Raw genomic sequence first — 15,881 nt, forward strand, 5'->3', positions numbered from 1 at the left:
CATTACCATTTAACAGCTTCATCTTCAGCAGTCAAATATTTATAAAACTTGGACCAATTCCATATATGCTGAAAATGCATTGGTGCACTGCACAGAATGTCATAGCATGATTTTATTAAATCATAATCGGAAATTTCAGGAATAGACGATGCTCTCCTTCTGTTATGTTTTTTAGAAGATGGAGTATAATCATCTTCTAGTGACTCGAATGGTGCTAGATTGACATCGAAATAATGTAGAACAAATCTATAATTAAATAATGAGTAATTCCTTAATAATTCTATGGTCTGTAACATCGCATGTAAACAATAAACACAAAACATCTCATACATTACAACATAAAAAAAAATAACACGTACGTTAATAAATCACGATTCTTGGAAATAAGTTTTCCTAAAATAACACAATTTAATTTGTGAAACACATCTCCATCACTGAAAGAAACTTTCTCCAGAGGTATGCTTGTAGAAACTAATGCGGGTAATAATTGTGGAAAACACTCAGCAACATCGTCGGTACACTTTGAATTCATCAAAAAATCACATAAAATATTCAAAATCTTCTCACGATCATGTTTATTAAGTTCCTATAACATAATACGGATTTAAAAATTGAAGATTGTTAGGTTAATTAGGTTAACGAAAGGAACTCGGCGTGAACAAACACAAAGAAAGTACGACGTACCTTGACATTCTTATATGCAGCAAACTTTTGTGCATAGATTTTTTTTCTCTCGGCAAAAACCGCCACACTTTTCAGCAACATGGTAAATCACACGAAAACAGATTACACGTGCACTTTGATGTAATCGTTTAAATCGATGGATAACTACCCGCGTTTTCGGACACTTTGTCTGAAGATAACTCTTCATGAAAGTCAGGCTGGACTCCTCTTACGAAGAAACTCCCTAGGGTGTTTCCATCACTAGATTTGTCCCTAGAAATATGCGGGAATTTTGAAACACACAATATATAAGAATAAATGGAGCAACTCCAATAAATCAATTTGTCTTGAACGAACTATTCCTAAATCTCTACGAGTAATATTCAAGTATGAAACTTCAAAAATAAAGGTACCATGGACCAGTAAATTGTTTCAATCTATATTTAATTTAACATACAAAAAGTACAATTGATTTTTTACATTTGATCAACGAAAACAATAAAACCGAAGTTAAAAGACTTCTGGGTACGCATTCAGTTCGTCTTTCAACTTCTTCTCCAACAGAGGCAAGGACATATTGTCCACCTGAGCATTAAAACTAACGTAAACAGGCTTCGAAAGTTTCTTCGACAATCTCTTGGCAAGATTGCTCGATACGTCGTCAGAGATTGGTCCAATAATTTTCGTAGTAATTGGTTCGTTTGTGGAAGGCGATATAATAGCAAAGGACAAGTCATTCATTATTTTCTCATGCGAATCACCCACCCACAAATACAGGCAATCATCCATTTTAATAGTATGACAGGTGAACGTTGTGTTACCAATTTCCACCGCAAAATCATGGAACTTAAAACTGCATTCGCATTCTGTCTCATTTGCCCTGCGTTCTTCCATTCTCTTTAATTCTGATTACACGACTTCTCACTCGTTTATTAACTGCTCAAGCAATTTCACTATCAAAAATACTGTGCAGTCATTGAAATATAACCTTCAAATTCGATATTCTTGCAACACACAAAAACGACTATGGATTACAATTCATATAGCAGTAAATTACCTACAATGAAAACTCCAACGGCAAATTGTTAGTTTAAATTCTCTTCAGTCGATATTAAGCGTTAACAATTGTCTTCAGACGCAATGTTTAACGACAATCATTTCATCGATGATCACCGTCCAATGGTTTGATATGGCTGTCACGCCATCTATGGAGAAACTGAAACTACACCATAAATGTTGTAAGTTACGTTTACTGTCATCTGCTGGAGAAATGTGACACTAATCAGCGAGTAGCTTGGCGATTTTGCCGTAGATGGCAGCGTGTATTTCAGTCGACATGATATTTTTAAAATAATATTAATTTTGTATAATCTTTTCACTGTAAAAAGACTTTAGACTTCTCTAACTCTATGAAACTATAATATAAAGCTTGAATATATAATTATAAACATTAATAGATGACTCTATATTTCATTATTTTTTAAATGATCTAAAAATCGAAGGAATAATTAATAACACAATTATGCTATAAATTAGTACCAGTAGTACATTATATAAATTTATAGACACTAATAAAACTCTAGTTTCTTCAACATTGTTTATTGCACACGTTTACTCAAATTCGGAATTATTAATTTCAAATTTCTGCATTCATCTCGAAACTAATTAACAGCCACTTTCTAAACATGAAATTAATTTCCAGAGATAGATGGCGATATCCTAATTTCTACGCAAATTGTCGTTAACAATCAATTCTTCAAACATTCCAAAACCTAAACAATTCCCAAATTGTCTACACATTTTCATATAATTATAACGTAAATGTTCAATCTCAAAGAAACTAAATCACAAAAATATCACAAAGTTATAGTTATAACTAAATATCACAATCCCAGTATCATAAACAATATCGAATCTGTCCGACATATCATTATTTATCGTTCAACGACGTCGATCGTAAATAACAGCAACATGCTACCAGTCGTTTGCGCAATGCAGGATTCGTTGTCCGCGGGTATGCGATAAAAAAAAAACATTAATTTGATTAAACAAGAGCAGGCCACGAAAAACGAGGATAAACATTACTTTTTTCCACGCCACCCGGTATGACAACTACATATCTAGCCGGGCTTATTGATATACCTGCACCGGAATCACCTGCATGTGCAGTGAGCTGTATACCTAAGCCTCTAAACGATCGCGGCGCGTATAATTTATGAATTATTATTTTGTGCTATAATGTTGGCCCCACTGTACGCGCGGCTGTTTCAAGTCACACCAACGGGGAGTCCCATCTTGTTGGAAACTGAGATAAAAAGCACACCCATTGGCGTAACGCCTCGGAAATACCTCGCTGACATTCGTTCTCTAACTTCGTCACGAGGCAGTCAGTCAGTGTACTCTACTCGGTGTACAAACAAGTTCAACGGATTGTTGACCCTTTGAACTCTAGGCTCCAATATTGCACCAGTTATATTAGATATTTTAATGAATCAAATAAACTACCCTAAAATTATTAAACTCTCCACACATTCAAATTTTGCACTAAGGAAAATAAAAGATCGACGAAATGTTATATTTCTAATTTTCGCTAGGGATACTATGAAAATTAGTTGCAGTTGCTGATAGATTACAAAACCATCTGAAGGGCTAAGGGTTAAAGATGAGGAGAGTTCACTGTTGCTTCTAATGTAGGTAGGATAGTTTTGTTGCTTAAACTATACGAATAAGTGAAGTAAAAGTTTGAAGCTTGAAGTTTGTGAAATGAAGTAAAAGTTTAATATGAATATTAACACTAGAACTACCGAAGATTTAATACGACTGATATGGAATCCCTATAAAAATTCTAATGGATTATTTTCGGTTTCTTCAGATTCATTATAGTATTCAAGTCAAAGCTATTTATTTTCGATCATTTCGAATATTCAGTGTTTTTGTGAAACAAAACAATCGAAACCAGTCATTTTGACTGGTACGTAGTTCTAGTGTTAATATACTGTAACATACTGCTGACTATATTGAATCGATAAACAGCGATTTTTGGAATTCGTAGCTACATTTCCCAATTTCCAATAAAAAGAAAGCGAACGGTTTAATTAACCTTTCCCAAAGTCCTAAATACCGCACGCCATAAACAAACACCCCAGAAAACCCTGTATCCGACCTCTCCGCAAAGCCAAAGAACAAACAGCCGCTATAAATTCAGTGCTTAACCAAACATAGAAGCCATCTCGAACGGCAAACAATTAAAGAGTACCCGGGTAAACTCATGTCGTCGATTACCGTCACCGCAAAAGGAAGACATCTCACGAAAAGCACCTAAAGAGACTATCCTCGAAAAGCATTTCACTTATTAAGCAAATTGCCCCGCGTCGATATACTCCGAAGGAAACATGGCGAAATATTCCGAGTCATTAAATAAATTAGCAAACATCGATACACGTCGAGGGGAAACGCCGGGATATTCGGAAACGTGGAATATGAGAAACGGGGCCCGTTGGTTACGCCAATGGCGCCGCGCGAGAAACGAGGCGTGCAGGGGCGTCGGGAGGGCGGAGGGCTCCGCAGGGGGACTTGAGGAGAAAGCGAGAGGCGCGCGAGAGAGAGGGAGAGAGGTGCAACCGATATGGCGCGGCCAGGTAGAGACGAGGGGGCCGAGCCCCGTGTATACTATAATTACGAGTAACTCAGCCACATTTGCGTTGATCCGACACCTTAAAGATAACATTTAGCGGCCCCTTTTATCTCCGCGGCAAACAAACCAATTTATACCTCGGGCCCGCTTTTGTGCGCTTCTCCTCCGTCCACCTTCGGGCCCGATTCCCCTCGGCTTCTCTCGCCGCCCTCCCCGCTCTCGCTCCCTCCGACGGGCTCTCGAGGGAAAAAACCCCGCCCCGAACTACGAATTAGGAGCATCCTTCTCTCCTCCTTTTGCCAACCCCTTCGTCTTCTTCCCTTTTTGCGCTTTCCTTCGGCTCCTTCGTTCGCCCCCTTTACACCCCGCTTCGCTGGTTCTTCAATGATTTACCACCAACCCTTTTGCCAGCGTGTGTGTGACTCGTTTTTTGAGCAGTGCTCCGTACGACTTGTCCTTTGCTCTCGGTGAGTTAAACCCTTTGGACGAGGATTGTTGGAAGTACGAAATATGTAGATTCTAAATGGAACACTGAATGCTTAAATCGTAGGATAAGGAAACTTTGTACTGATTGCTCGATGAGTTTAACCCTTTGGACGAATGTCGACGTTTCGAGATGAAGTTTTCATATTTGGAAGACTAAGTCGCGAAGAAATGATTTAATTACTCGAACAAGAGATCAGCACTTAGTTTCCTTTTTTTCTATTGTTTAAGAAATTGATGTATAATTTATCTTCATCTGTTGAGGGTTTTGTACGTTTCAAAGAATCTCCGACCGCGAAGGGTTAATCGATTGCTGTGTAACATTGTGTTAGATTTGTGGGGATTTCGAATGGAATTTAACTCTTTGCCAAAGGCGCCTCAGTCAACTTTCGATTGGTGCTTCAAAATTGAAATTCCGAGTTGAAATTGGAGTTTTCTTTTTCAATGCATTATTAATGAAATTAGATCAGTCACGGTTCAGGAAGAAATCATAGGGCAAGGGTTGATGGGTTCAGGAGTTTCTTCTGCTTTTCGTGTGGCAGAGAGCAATTGTTCACAAATTTGTGAACACAATGTTCGTTTGAGCTGTGGTTCTCTGGTTACAATGTTTTAATTACATTTCATTCAAATTGTAACATGTATTGTTCAACCTTGATACGTTGACGTAAATGCCGATGCAGGTGAATGTAGGTATAAAGGACGTTAATTACCATCAGCGAGAAAGTATGAAGTATAAGTCTCTCTCCCAAATGATTAATAAATCTAAAAATTGAGTGAATCTAAAACTTGGAAGCTGATCGAAGACTGACAACGAAGTTCATAGAGCTGTGTCTAGTATCTAAATTCTATCTCTCTAAGACTTCGTCCGGAAGATGAATAGCGAATTAGCATCGAGAATCAGACGAGGAAACCTGAAAGCTTCACCCTAACAGGTAGCCTAACAAGACACCCCCTAATTGCTCCAGGTGCTATTGACTCAACGAACATCAAAACAGCTACCAACAGCGACAAACGACAACTTCCAGGTCAACAAACAGTATCCCTTCAGCCCCTTGTACATCCGCCAGGACTCCACCCAGGTCAACCTAGAAAACCATCAGAATTCATCATCATCATCGAAAACCTCAGCCCGAAAACCTCCGCCGTTTGGAATTTTTCGGATTCGTCGTCCCACGAAGGACAAGTCCCGGGCGGGGCGCTCGTTAATTACAGATTCCGGTAGAATTTCGAGGCAGCAATAATCCGTTGCAAAGCAAACAGAAGAGGGGTCCCGGACAAGTCGAAAAAACCGGGACCCGGCCGGCCGGCCGGCCGGGAAGGGACCGCTCGTGGTGGACTCGCGCGGAAGAACGAGGAAGGGAACGTGCCGCGCAGAAAAACCGTGAACCGAGGAAACGGGGCACGACGGGGGCGGCGACGGACGGGTTAAGAAGAAAACGTGCCGTGCCCGGGACACCGTCGGGCCGCGAGTTTTTCGAGTATCGGCCGGCGGAGCGAGGAGGACGGAGCGGATAAAGGACGAGGGGAAAAAAGACGAGTCGTCGAGGTTCAACGAGGAGGACGTGTAGCGAGAACACAAAGTCGGTCAGAGCGAGGCTGCTTCGTGGATCGACTCGGAGGAGGATCGCCCTCGCTGAGGGATAAAAAAGGAGCAATCCAGGGGCGGAAGGGGGGGTGGGGTGCTGCGGAGAGAAAAGGATTAAAGCGACGAAGGCAGAGAGCTCGAGGAGAAGAGGCGAAAGAGCCGAGGATCGAAGGTGTTTTTCGGGGCGTGGCGAGGGCCGCGTGATTACCAGGAGGATCGGTTAGCGCGGTGAGAGTTCAAAGCATCAAAGAGGCCCGACCAGCGAGAAATTGCTTAGGATTCATCTGCCGGCACGGGACCCTCCGGACGTTCGTTCGTCCGTTCGTCCGTTCGTTCGTTCGTTCGTTCGTTCGTTCGTTCGTTCGTTCCTTGGTTCGTTCTGTTAGAGGCATTGTGCACCGCGAGAACACTTCTCCCTCGCCTCTCCGCACCTTTAACGGATTGCCCTTTAACTAACGATCGAATGCCTTCGCCGGGATACCCCTCGTAGAAGTCGATCACGCCGCGGAGATCCTCTTTGTTCGCGTTGCACTGCGTTTTCTGCGTCTGCATCGCAAGAGATGGGAAACCCGGGGAGGAAGCAACCCTTCGAGGTTGATGGGTTGGGGGTTGTATTCTGGGATTAACCCTTTGCACTCCGAAGGTGCCTCTCAGTCACTCGATTGGTGCATTGAAATTGTAAAATTCCGTATTTGACATTAAATGTTGAGTAATCTGTCGATACGTGAAATGGGGAAATAAAATACCATTGTTCCCCTTATTTTGTGAATAGATTCCTCGTTATTAAAATAAAGTGAATATTTCTAGTGACAAATTTTTCGAGTGCAAAGGGTTAACACTGAAACTAGCAGACGGGTCAATGTGACCCACTGGTTTCTTCTTTAACCCTTGTCCGAAGTGTTCTTGGTTTCTCACTTTGAGGTTCACATTAGTTCATTCAATTACAGCTTATTATGACGCTCTATTTATTTATCCAAGAATATTTGGGGGTCGTTGAAATGTTACCTTTAAATGGTACAATCGTGATGCTACAAATAAATATAGAAAAAATTGTTGAAACAGGTAGAGGTTGCAATAAAGTAGAATGTCGAGTCTGACTGCTAAGGGTTAAATTATTGAAAGGATAACAGATGTTTCTTTGAATTATTATAGAAATTCGTTTTACAATACGCAAACTGAACTGTAGATCAATTGAAGTCAGAATAAATGAACTCTGAGAGTTTTTATGGAGGAATTTCAGAAAGTCGATTTAACTGCTCGTTCTAGTGTTAAATCATTTCAGGACGAACGTCGAAATTTTTCTGAGGTCGAATTTCCATGTTTGAAGTACCAAGTTGAAAAAATGATTTAACTATTCAAAGAAATCAATACAGTTTCTTTATTCTCTATGATTTAAGCGTTCAGAATTTAATTTAGCAGTCTGCAGGTTTTGTATATTTTCAACAATCTTCGTCCAAAGGGTTAAATATTTGAAGATTACTTGGAATGTGAAGAGTTAGTGGATGGAGATTGTATGATTGCTTGAATGGCTGATGATCTGTTGAAGCCTGGGGAATTGGATCGGTTGGTTGAGTTGGTAGTTTGAATGTGAACGTCTCGTTTCGATGGAATGTTCTGTAGAGGGTTGAGAATGGGGGAGTAGGAGATTAACCCTTTGCACTCTTGGAGTCTTTAGCTGGAGATGTTTGATACTTTCTAATTAGATGCAGGTGTACATTGAGGAAAACTATTTTCTTTCGATGCTTCGCGTGTTGATGCGTTATAGAAAGTTTGATGTTTAATATCAAGCCTCTGCCATTGGGGAGAAATGTGAATGGCACGAGTGATGGAGTGTATATTAGCGATAGATAGTGGATGCTGCGATTGTGGCCTGGATTTTGGTAAATGATAGTTAAGGGAGTTGAGAAATTAGCTGCTTTAGTTCAATATTTCAGGTGAATGCATTACGCAGATTGATTAAATTGATATGAAACAATGATTCGAAATAAAGAAGATCAGATTAACTGGAGGTGTAAGAAGTAATATGGACAGTTAGGATGCTAATTGCCATTCATTTCCGTTAAACAATGAAAGCTTAAAAGATTCAGAACAAGATCAAACACATAAACAATAGAAGTCAACTATAAATCGCCTTTCAAAATATCTCCATAGAAACTCCAAAAGTCTATGGAAACATCAAACTAACTGGCAATTATTTTACAATCCTCGCACTACTATCAACTTACATCATTAAGCACGTTGACTACACAGGTTATCCCGCATATCACGATTTCCAAGTAATTCGTCGTTCACCAGTGTCATCCTTTCCAAGCAAAGAATTCAGAAACACCTCCATCCACTTCCAGTATCGACCACAAAATTTAACACAGTTTCCAGCAACCAGAACAAAAAGCTCAACAACCCCTATCATCGCTGCCAATCGCAAACAGAAGCGCCGTTGTCACCGATAACAACGACAAAAACGAATATACCAGTCGCTATCAACGCGGTTTCGCGTCCCGAGCGGTGTTATCACCCAGCCCATCCCTCTTCATTATCGTTATCGTTCCCAGGAGACCATGCCGTGAATTTAAAAGGCACCCGTGCCGTTCGGTTTCAACGAGGAACGGATCTAAACGAAAAACGAGCCGCGGAAGGGAAGAAAAATGGAATCGTCGCGGCGTGAACACACGAAGGAACACGCGTGCGTCCGCGCTCGCTGGTTTCCCTTTATCAAAAATCAGATAGAACGCCGGGCTCTGATTGCTTTACGCTGCCCCGTGTGTTCTGGATCCGTCTGTTTGCTTAGGATACAATTAATATTAATAAGTTAACGCGCCGCGCCGCGCCGCGCCGGGCGAACGCGTGTTCCGAGCCCACGCGGGCCGTTCGAGGCCTTCAAAATGGCGGACGGCCGGCCCGCAACCTCAATTACCGACGATTCAAGTGGAAAATTACTATTACCATTTTTTCTCTTTTTTCCGTGGCCACCTCTTTTCCTTTTTTTTCTCTCTTCTCCCTCCGTGCTCCCTCCCTTTTTGCCGCGTCGACGCTCGGTCGGGTAGAACGCGGGATTTCGCGTTGCCAAGATCGATCCTCGCTGGAACATTTGCGTAGAATCGTAATCGACACCCGAGTCGTCGAAGTCGGATGCTCTGGGAACGTTGAGCTTCCGTTTCACTTGCGTCCTACTTTCAAATGTTTGTCTCGCGAGAAACGGAGGAGATGTTAACCCTTTGCGGACGGAGATTCTCGGAGATATAGAAAACCATCAACAGATGAAGCTAAATTATATATCAGTTACTTGAACAATAGGAAAATAGAACACTACGTGCTGATCTCTTGCTGTTCGAGTAATTAAATCGTTTGTTTACGATTTAGACTTCCAAATATGAACATTTCATCTCGTCGAAATCTCGTTTTTCTGTAAAGACACTTAGCTATGTAACTTTGCTAATTACCACAGCGTTAGATATATATTCAATTTGAAAATTGACTATCTATTTAACCCTTCGAGGACGAAGATTCTTCGAAACATATAAAACCTTCAACATATAAAGGTAAATTATATATCAATCGCTTAATTAATGGAAAGAAAGAAAACTACTGATCTCTTACTGTTCGACTCATTAGATCATTTTTCCACGACTCAGTTTTCAAAATCTCAACTTTTCATCTCACCGAAACGACATCCGTCCGCAAAGGGTTAAAATATATTACATAATAATATATCTGAATTGTTCATATATACATACAATGATATAAATTGATTTCACTGAAAATTGCCGTTGTTAGTTTTCTGAAAATTACCCGGTAAGCAATGTGTTAATATTAGAATCTACAGGGAATTTATGGACTGGGATTTTATCAATGTTATTTGCTGGTTTTTGTAGATTTTTACGATTATGTGAATACACATGTTTCTCTGTTCTTGATATAGAGGAACGTGTCTTTTAGGGACGATGGAATGAAATATGGAATAAATCCCCGTAAATCTAGTGGTAAAGTGAGTTTAACAAGCGTGGATGTTAGTCAGTTTTTTTTATTATTCTAGTGTTATTGGTAGTGAATTAGATTTATAGATTTATAGATAGTGAATGAATTTAGAGTGAATGTAGATAGTGTCTAGGATTTTTCTCTTCTTTCAATGAATTGTGAATGATAGTTTTAAAGTGTAGAACGAACTTCTCTCTTAAAGTTTCAGAATAAACTCCATTGAGAAGTGGATTATATTTGAACGTCTATCACAAGCTTTCGAAATTTTAAATTTACGTTAATTTTGGAAAAAACCGAATTACCTGGAGTCAGATTGTTGAACTTCCATTCTCCTTATTTCTGCTCGCAGAACAAACTCGAACTCGGATCACCTAAAATTTAGAATTCCCAAGGTTATTACCAAAATCTCCGATGAATAAACTCATTATCATGTTTCCAAATGAATTATGATAAACCTGATTAATAAATTCAGCGTGCAACTGCATTTTATTAAACAGTCAACTACAAAATTCCCCACAATTTTGCTCCAATCATTCCTACAACAGTACACCAATGACTCTAATTCGATCAAACAATCCCAGTTACCAATTAATTACTTCCTACTAAAACGAACACTATCATCCATTATTCAAACCTTCCATAGAAATCAAAAAATAATATTATAATACTATTGTAACATTTTACTTTAGGAAAAAGAAAGCAGGTTATACACAGAAAAGTTGTCAATAAAACTCTGAAAATTCTATATTTAGAACGTCTCTAATGATGCACCCCTTTAATCATTTACACGCCAATGTCGACATTTCGACGAGATGAAACGTTCATATTCAAAATGACGTAATTACTCAAACAGCATGAGATCAACGCGCAATTTCCTTTTCCTCTATTAACCCTTTAAAGATTGTTGAAAGTATAGGAAAACTTCTGCATATTCTGCTAAATTAAACATTCAATGTTTAAGTCATAGAGAATAATGAAATCGTGTACTCATTCCTTACTGTTCGAATAGCTAAATCATTTGTTCGTAATTTTATATTCCAAACATAAAAATTTGATTCCGGTAATTAAGCCTTAAATTTTAATTAATCAATCGATGTACAATTCAGCTTGATCTACCGATGATTTCGTGCATTTCAAAGAATCTTCACCCGAAAAGGGTGGAATCACGTGATTCCGAATAATTCGTGAAATCTGTGTTCTCATGGAGAGGTCATTTCCACTCGCCGGGCTGTTCGAATTTGTTTAAAGCGGTTCGCATCGATTCAGAAAATTACCGTCGACCGATATCATTGTGTTTCTGTTGGGAATGATCGATGGATCGGGGGATTTTCTCGGCCGACGGCCGCTTTCACCGCGATGACGTTGCACAAGCCGGCGAGGGAACTTCTTTCAGAAACACACTGGCCGTTACGATCGGGAATACCGGATAGATCGGTATCGTCTCCTTTCAAACGAAATTAATTTGCGAACTTCGCGGTTTATTTGTCCCGGGGAACGCGCCGCGGCAATTTTCGTTGCACGAAACGTCCGGAGGAAATTCCAGCCGAACCAACGGAACGGTTGATTAACCGTTCGCACTGGAATTGACTGAAAATTGCGATGATTATAATATTCTACATTGAATACTGCATTTAATGGAATATCGAAATAAAACGGTTCTGAACGAATCTCGAAGGAAACCTCTGAGAAAGGTGTTTTATTTCTTTTCAAAGAAATTCTCAATGAAACCTCGAAATCAACCATATCAGTTCATGACAGCAAAAATAGTTTCTATTTCATAGTGAATATACAAGAGAAATGATAGATTCCCAGAGCAATTAACAAAAAATCAACGTCAGTAGACGAGAACCACGAGGAACAATTGAAATCGACTCAACCCTTGTTCCATGATTTATTGCGTCGTGAATAATTCATTAGAAAAAAAAACGAATGTTGATGCTTATCCGTCTGGATAATAGAAAAGTGATATCTGATTCATATTTGAGAGAAACGAATGACAGTTGGACTTCTTGAGCTCGGTTCGACGTTTCCGCGAGTTCGACAGGATATCGCGAGTCGAGGGGTTGATATTTACAAGATACTTTACGTTAGTTGCAAAAAATATCATCGACATCTCATCAGAAGATAATGAATACCGAGGAAAATATTCTCGAGAAGGTTAATGATAATCGACGAGCACAGAAGTGGCAAAAACACGTGAGGGCTTTAATCGAATCGGATAAATAACGGTAATGTAATAATTCTTTAACTCGAAAATCAATTTTCCGAAGTTTAAATTGAAATTCCGACGAGTTCTCGCTTAACTGTCGCAAAATATCGCGGCGAGGATCGATATTCGCTGAAACAATCAATTTCCGACACGTTTCGGGCACGACAACGTCAATGATAATGCGCAGCTTCGTAAATATCTGGTTAAGTTCCTTAAAATCGTTGGATTTCCACAGTTCGGCGAATAAACAAGTGATCCCCGGTGTTCCGTCCGGCTAATAAATAACTGTTCAAAAGTTAAAAACCGTTTGTCGCGCGGCGGGCTCGTAAAAAAGCGGCGCGTCGAATTTAAATCGCTCCGGCCGATCGTCGCGTTAAGCGCGTCGAGCGATTTCTTTCGGAATATCGTTCAACGGAAAGCGAAAACGGATTAAACCGACTGAAATATCGTTCTCCGTAGCATGTGTTCTGTGTTCTGACACTTGTTCTACTTTTTCTTTCATAATTGCGCTTGATGCGTCGGTTTTTTGCTTGTAAAACGAAGATTTTCAAGTTTTCTGTTTGTAGAACGAAGACTTTCGAGTTTCTTAGTTATAAAGCGAAGATCTTCAAGTTCTCTATTTATAAAAGGAAGATTTCTCAAATATTTTACCTATAAAACAAAAATTTTCAAGTTTCTTAAAGCTTCCTTCACTGATATTAAAGCTCGAACTGTACTAATAACGAATTTATGAAAAACTAGTCATCCCAAGCTGCAACTGTCAATTTTCAACTGTTAAACGAGAACCAATCCGATTCTCGATCTATAATTTGAGGGAAAAATTAATGTTTGAAGGGTAGAATGTTTGAATGAATTTTCGGAAAAGTCGATTTCGTCAATCTTTTCAGCCAGTATACAACGCGAGCAACGGTCTATTCCGTTTCCAGCCTGGAATTTGAATTGAAACCTCTCCGAGACGCAGCGTTACGTGATTGCCGGTCGACTGAGTAATGGCCGACTTCCGGGCCGCGGGAACACGCGACGCTTTAAATGTTGTTATTAGCCCCTTATTTGTTCAAGGAATGTCATCGGGTTCTTTCGACGGTCCCACCAACCCTCGGGACACACTCTGTTAGATGCCGCGTTCCGCAACGTCTCCTGCGGACCAGGTTTTCGCGGTGCATTGTGGCCCGGGACTGTAAAACGACTGAATTCAAATTTTCAACTTGCTTGAGAAGACACTAAAGTTTGTATCGTACCCATAACCCTTTGAGGACGATTGTTATATTGATATGAAAGGTTAAGAAGAATATTTTATAAGCAGCAAACTTGAAAAGAAAGATCCGATTTATTTTCATTTGATAAACATTGAAAATTTGTGCAGAACGTCTGAACGTTTGAATATTACAGGAATCTTATATTTTGTTAACAATAACTGTATTTATGCAATTCTTAGGCTATGTTTGTATAAAGAGTTTACTGAAACATATTTCGAATCAATTAACAAAGAATTTTCTTAACACTGAACTACCGAGTATTTAATCCGATTAATATGCAATTCCCATAAGAATTGTAACAATAGATTATTTTCAGTTTCTTCAGATGTTCATTATAGTACTGAAATGAAGCTATTGATTTTCAAAATCATTTCGAATATTCAATGTCTTGAAGATATCAATAATTGCTAAACAAAAGAATCGAAACCAGTCATTTTGACGGCAGTTATAATATTAAGAAACACCACTAATGAGGGTAGTTTCTTGTTTTAATAAAGAAACTCAGTTCAAAATCGAATTCTACGATTTCGATAGTCTCTAGAAACAGGTTATGTTGTAATTATCGATGTAAAAATAACAGAAATACGAAGAATCGCACACCGATCATTTGCGCGCCGCGAAATTACACGCGTCGCGGGTTTCGCATACGCGATCGAAAAGTCCCGGCGCGTTTTTTCGTGGAAACGCGAGGCTCCGGCTGGATTTTATTGAATTTTTATGGAAAACGACAGTTTCCCTCGTGTAATTTGAAACGATCCACGCTAAACGTTCACGTTTTTAGTGTCGGCGATTTCAACGCCGGACCGTGGGACGACTCGTTTGTAATTGGAACTTTGGATTCTCCTCGGAAGTGTTCAGGTTCGAATTGATCGGCTCGATGAGTTACTGATGATATGATCCGGGAATTTATTAATTTTTCAGGTACTCGTGGGGGAAATTTATAATCGAAGGGCAGGATGTTTCAGTAACTTTAGATTCTGACGCTACGATCGAGGGATTTATTAACCCTTTACACTCGGAAGTTTCTCAGTAGAAATATTTAGACATTTTCTGATGAAATATAGACGACATTGTTTGAAACTAATTTAACGATAATTCACAGATATTTTATTTAAATATTCCACATTGCAAAATGTAATTTTAATTTAAAATACTGAATATTCAACTTCATAGTTTTGCTGTATCAAATCAAGTGCTGAGAGTCACCTTTCGAGTGCAAAGGGTTAATCTTTGACGTATTCGTCAGGGAAATTTACGTTTGAAGAGTAGAACGTTTGAATGATTCAGTGTTTTAGTAGTGTGATTCGGTAATTTACTAATTCTTGAAGTGTTTATAGGGAAAATTTATATTTGAGGTGTACAATATTCTAGTAACTTACACAAATTATCACAATTGAGAAATTTAATAATTCTGGAACCATTGGCCAGAAAAATTGATATTTCAACTGCTCAATGCTTCAATAACTCACCATTTCACCAGTTTATGGAGAAAATTTATGTTTCAAGTATATAATATTCTAGCAACTTACTATTTGGATACCACAATTGAGAAATTCGATAATTTCGGAACTATTGTCGAGAAAAATTGATATTTCCACTGCTAAATGCTTCAATAACTCACCATTTCACTAGTACAATTCATCAATTCTCCAATCACAAACAGAACAATCCAGCAAACAAGCTTCCAAACGAAAACCGAACCTCAACATCCAACAAACCCCATCAATGTCCCTCCATCCCCAAACCACTGTTCCACCCACCATTCCACAACAACAGGCAATTCCGTAAAAATAGAATCCACCAACGAACGCGACATTCCAGCAGCCCACACCGCGCGATAACGGAGCAATTAGCTAATTTCCGAGCGGATCGCGGAAAAAATCGAGTGTTGCAGCGAACGGGCAAACATCCGAGCAAAAGGCTCGATCGATCCGGAGCGCGGGAAGATCATAAACGAGGATCCACAGCGACGGGATCCGAGGAAATCCATTCGATCCGGACGCGAGCGAAACGCGAAAACCGAAAGGCGCGGGGGAATCGGCGCGAGGGCACGCTCGAGAGAGTAATTAGATCAGG

The 15,881-nt window shown here is 39.6% G+C and overlaps 2 protein-coding genes across 3 annotated transcripts in view; both read right to left on the minus strand.

Moving 5' to 3' along the window:
- Positions 1-1,860, minus strand: part of LOC116425333 (midasin) — a 98,257-nt gene extending 96,397 nt beyond the window's left edge. Inside the window, exons 1-4 of one of the 2 annotated variants that reach the window (XM_031972923.2) lie at positions 1,725-1,860; positions 685-936; positions 360-586; positions 7-246 (exon numbers count right to left, since the gene is read on the minus strand). In XM_031972923.2, coding sequence (XP_031828783.2) covers positions 7-246; positions 360-586; positions 685-765 — 548 coding nt within the window. In that variant the 5' untranslated portion in view covers positions 766-936; positions 1,725-1,860. Of the gene's footprint in view, positions 1-6; positions 247-359; positions 587-684; positions 937-1,720 lie in introns of both variants that reach the window. The other variant, XM_031972916.2, reaches the window with a different exon arrangement.
- On the minus strand, positions 1,174-1,557 carry LOC143174266 (proteasome assembly chaperone 4). Its single transcript, XM_076364952.1, has one exon. It carries the CDS (start codon positions 1,555-1,557, stop codon positions 1,174-1,176), a length of 384 nt encoding a protein of 127 aa, XP_076221067.1.
- Positions 1,861-15,881: the final 14,021 nt, after the last annotated feature.

This window comes from Nomia melanderi, chromosome 2 (assembly GCF_051020985.1).
Source record: "Nomia melanderi isolate GNS246 chromosome 2, iyNomMela1, whole genome shotgun sequence".
In the NCBI taxonomy this organism is placed as follows: Eukaryota; Metazoa; Arthropoda; class Insecta; order Hymenoptera; family Halictidae; genus Nomia; species Nomia melanderi.

Excerpts from the sequence above, each read along its gene's own strand:
- LOC143174266 (XM_076364952.1), bottom strand. The coding sequence starts at position 1,557 with ATGGAAGAACGCAGGGCAAATGAGACAGAATGCGAATGCAGTTTTAAG.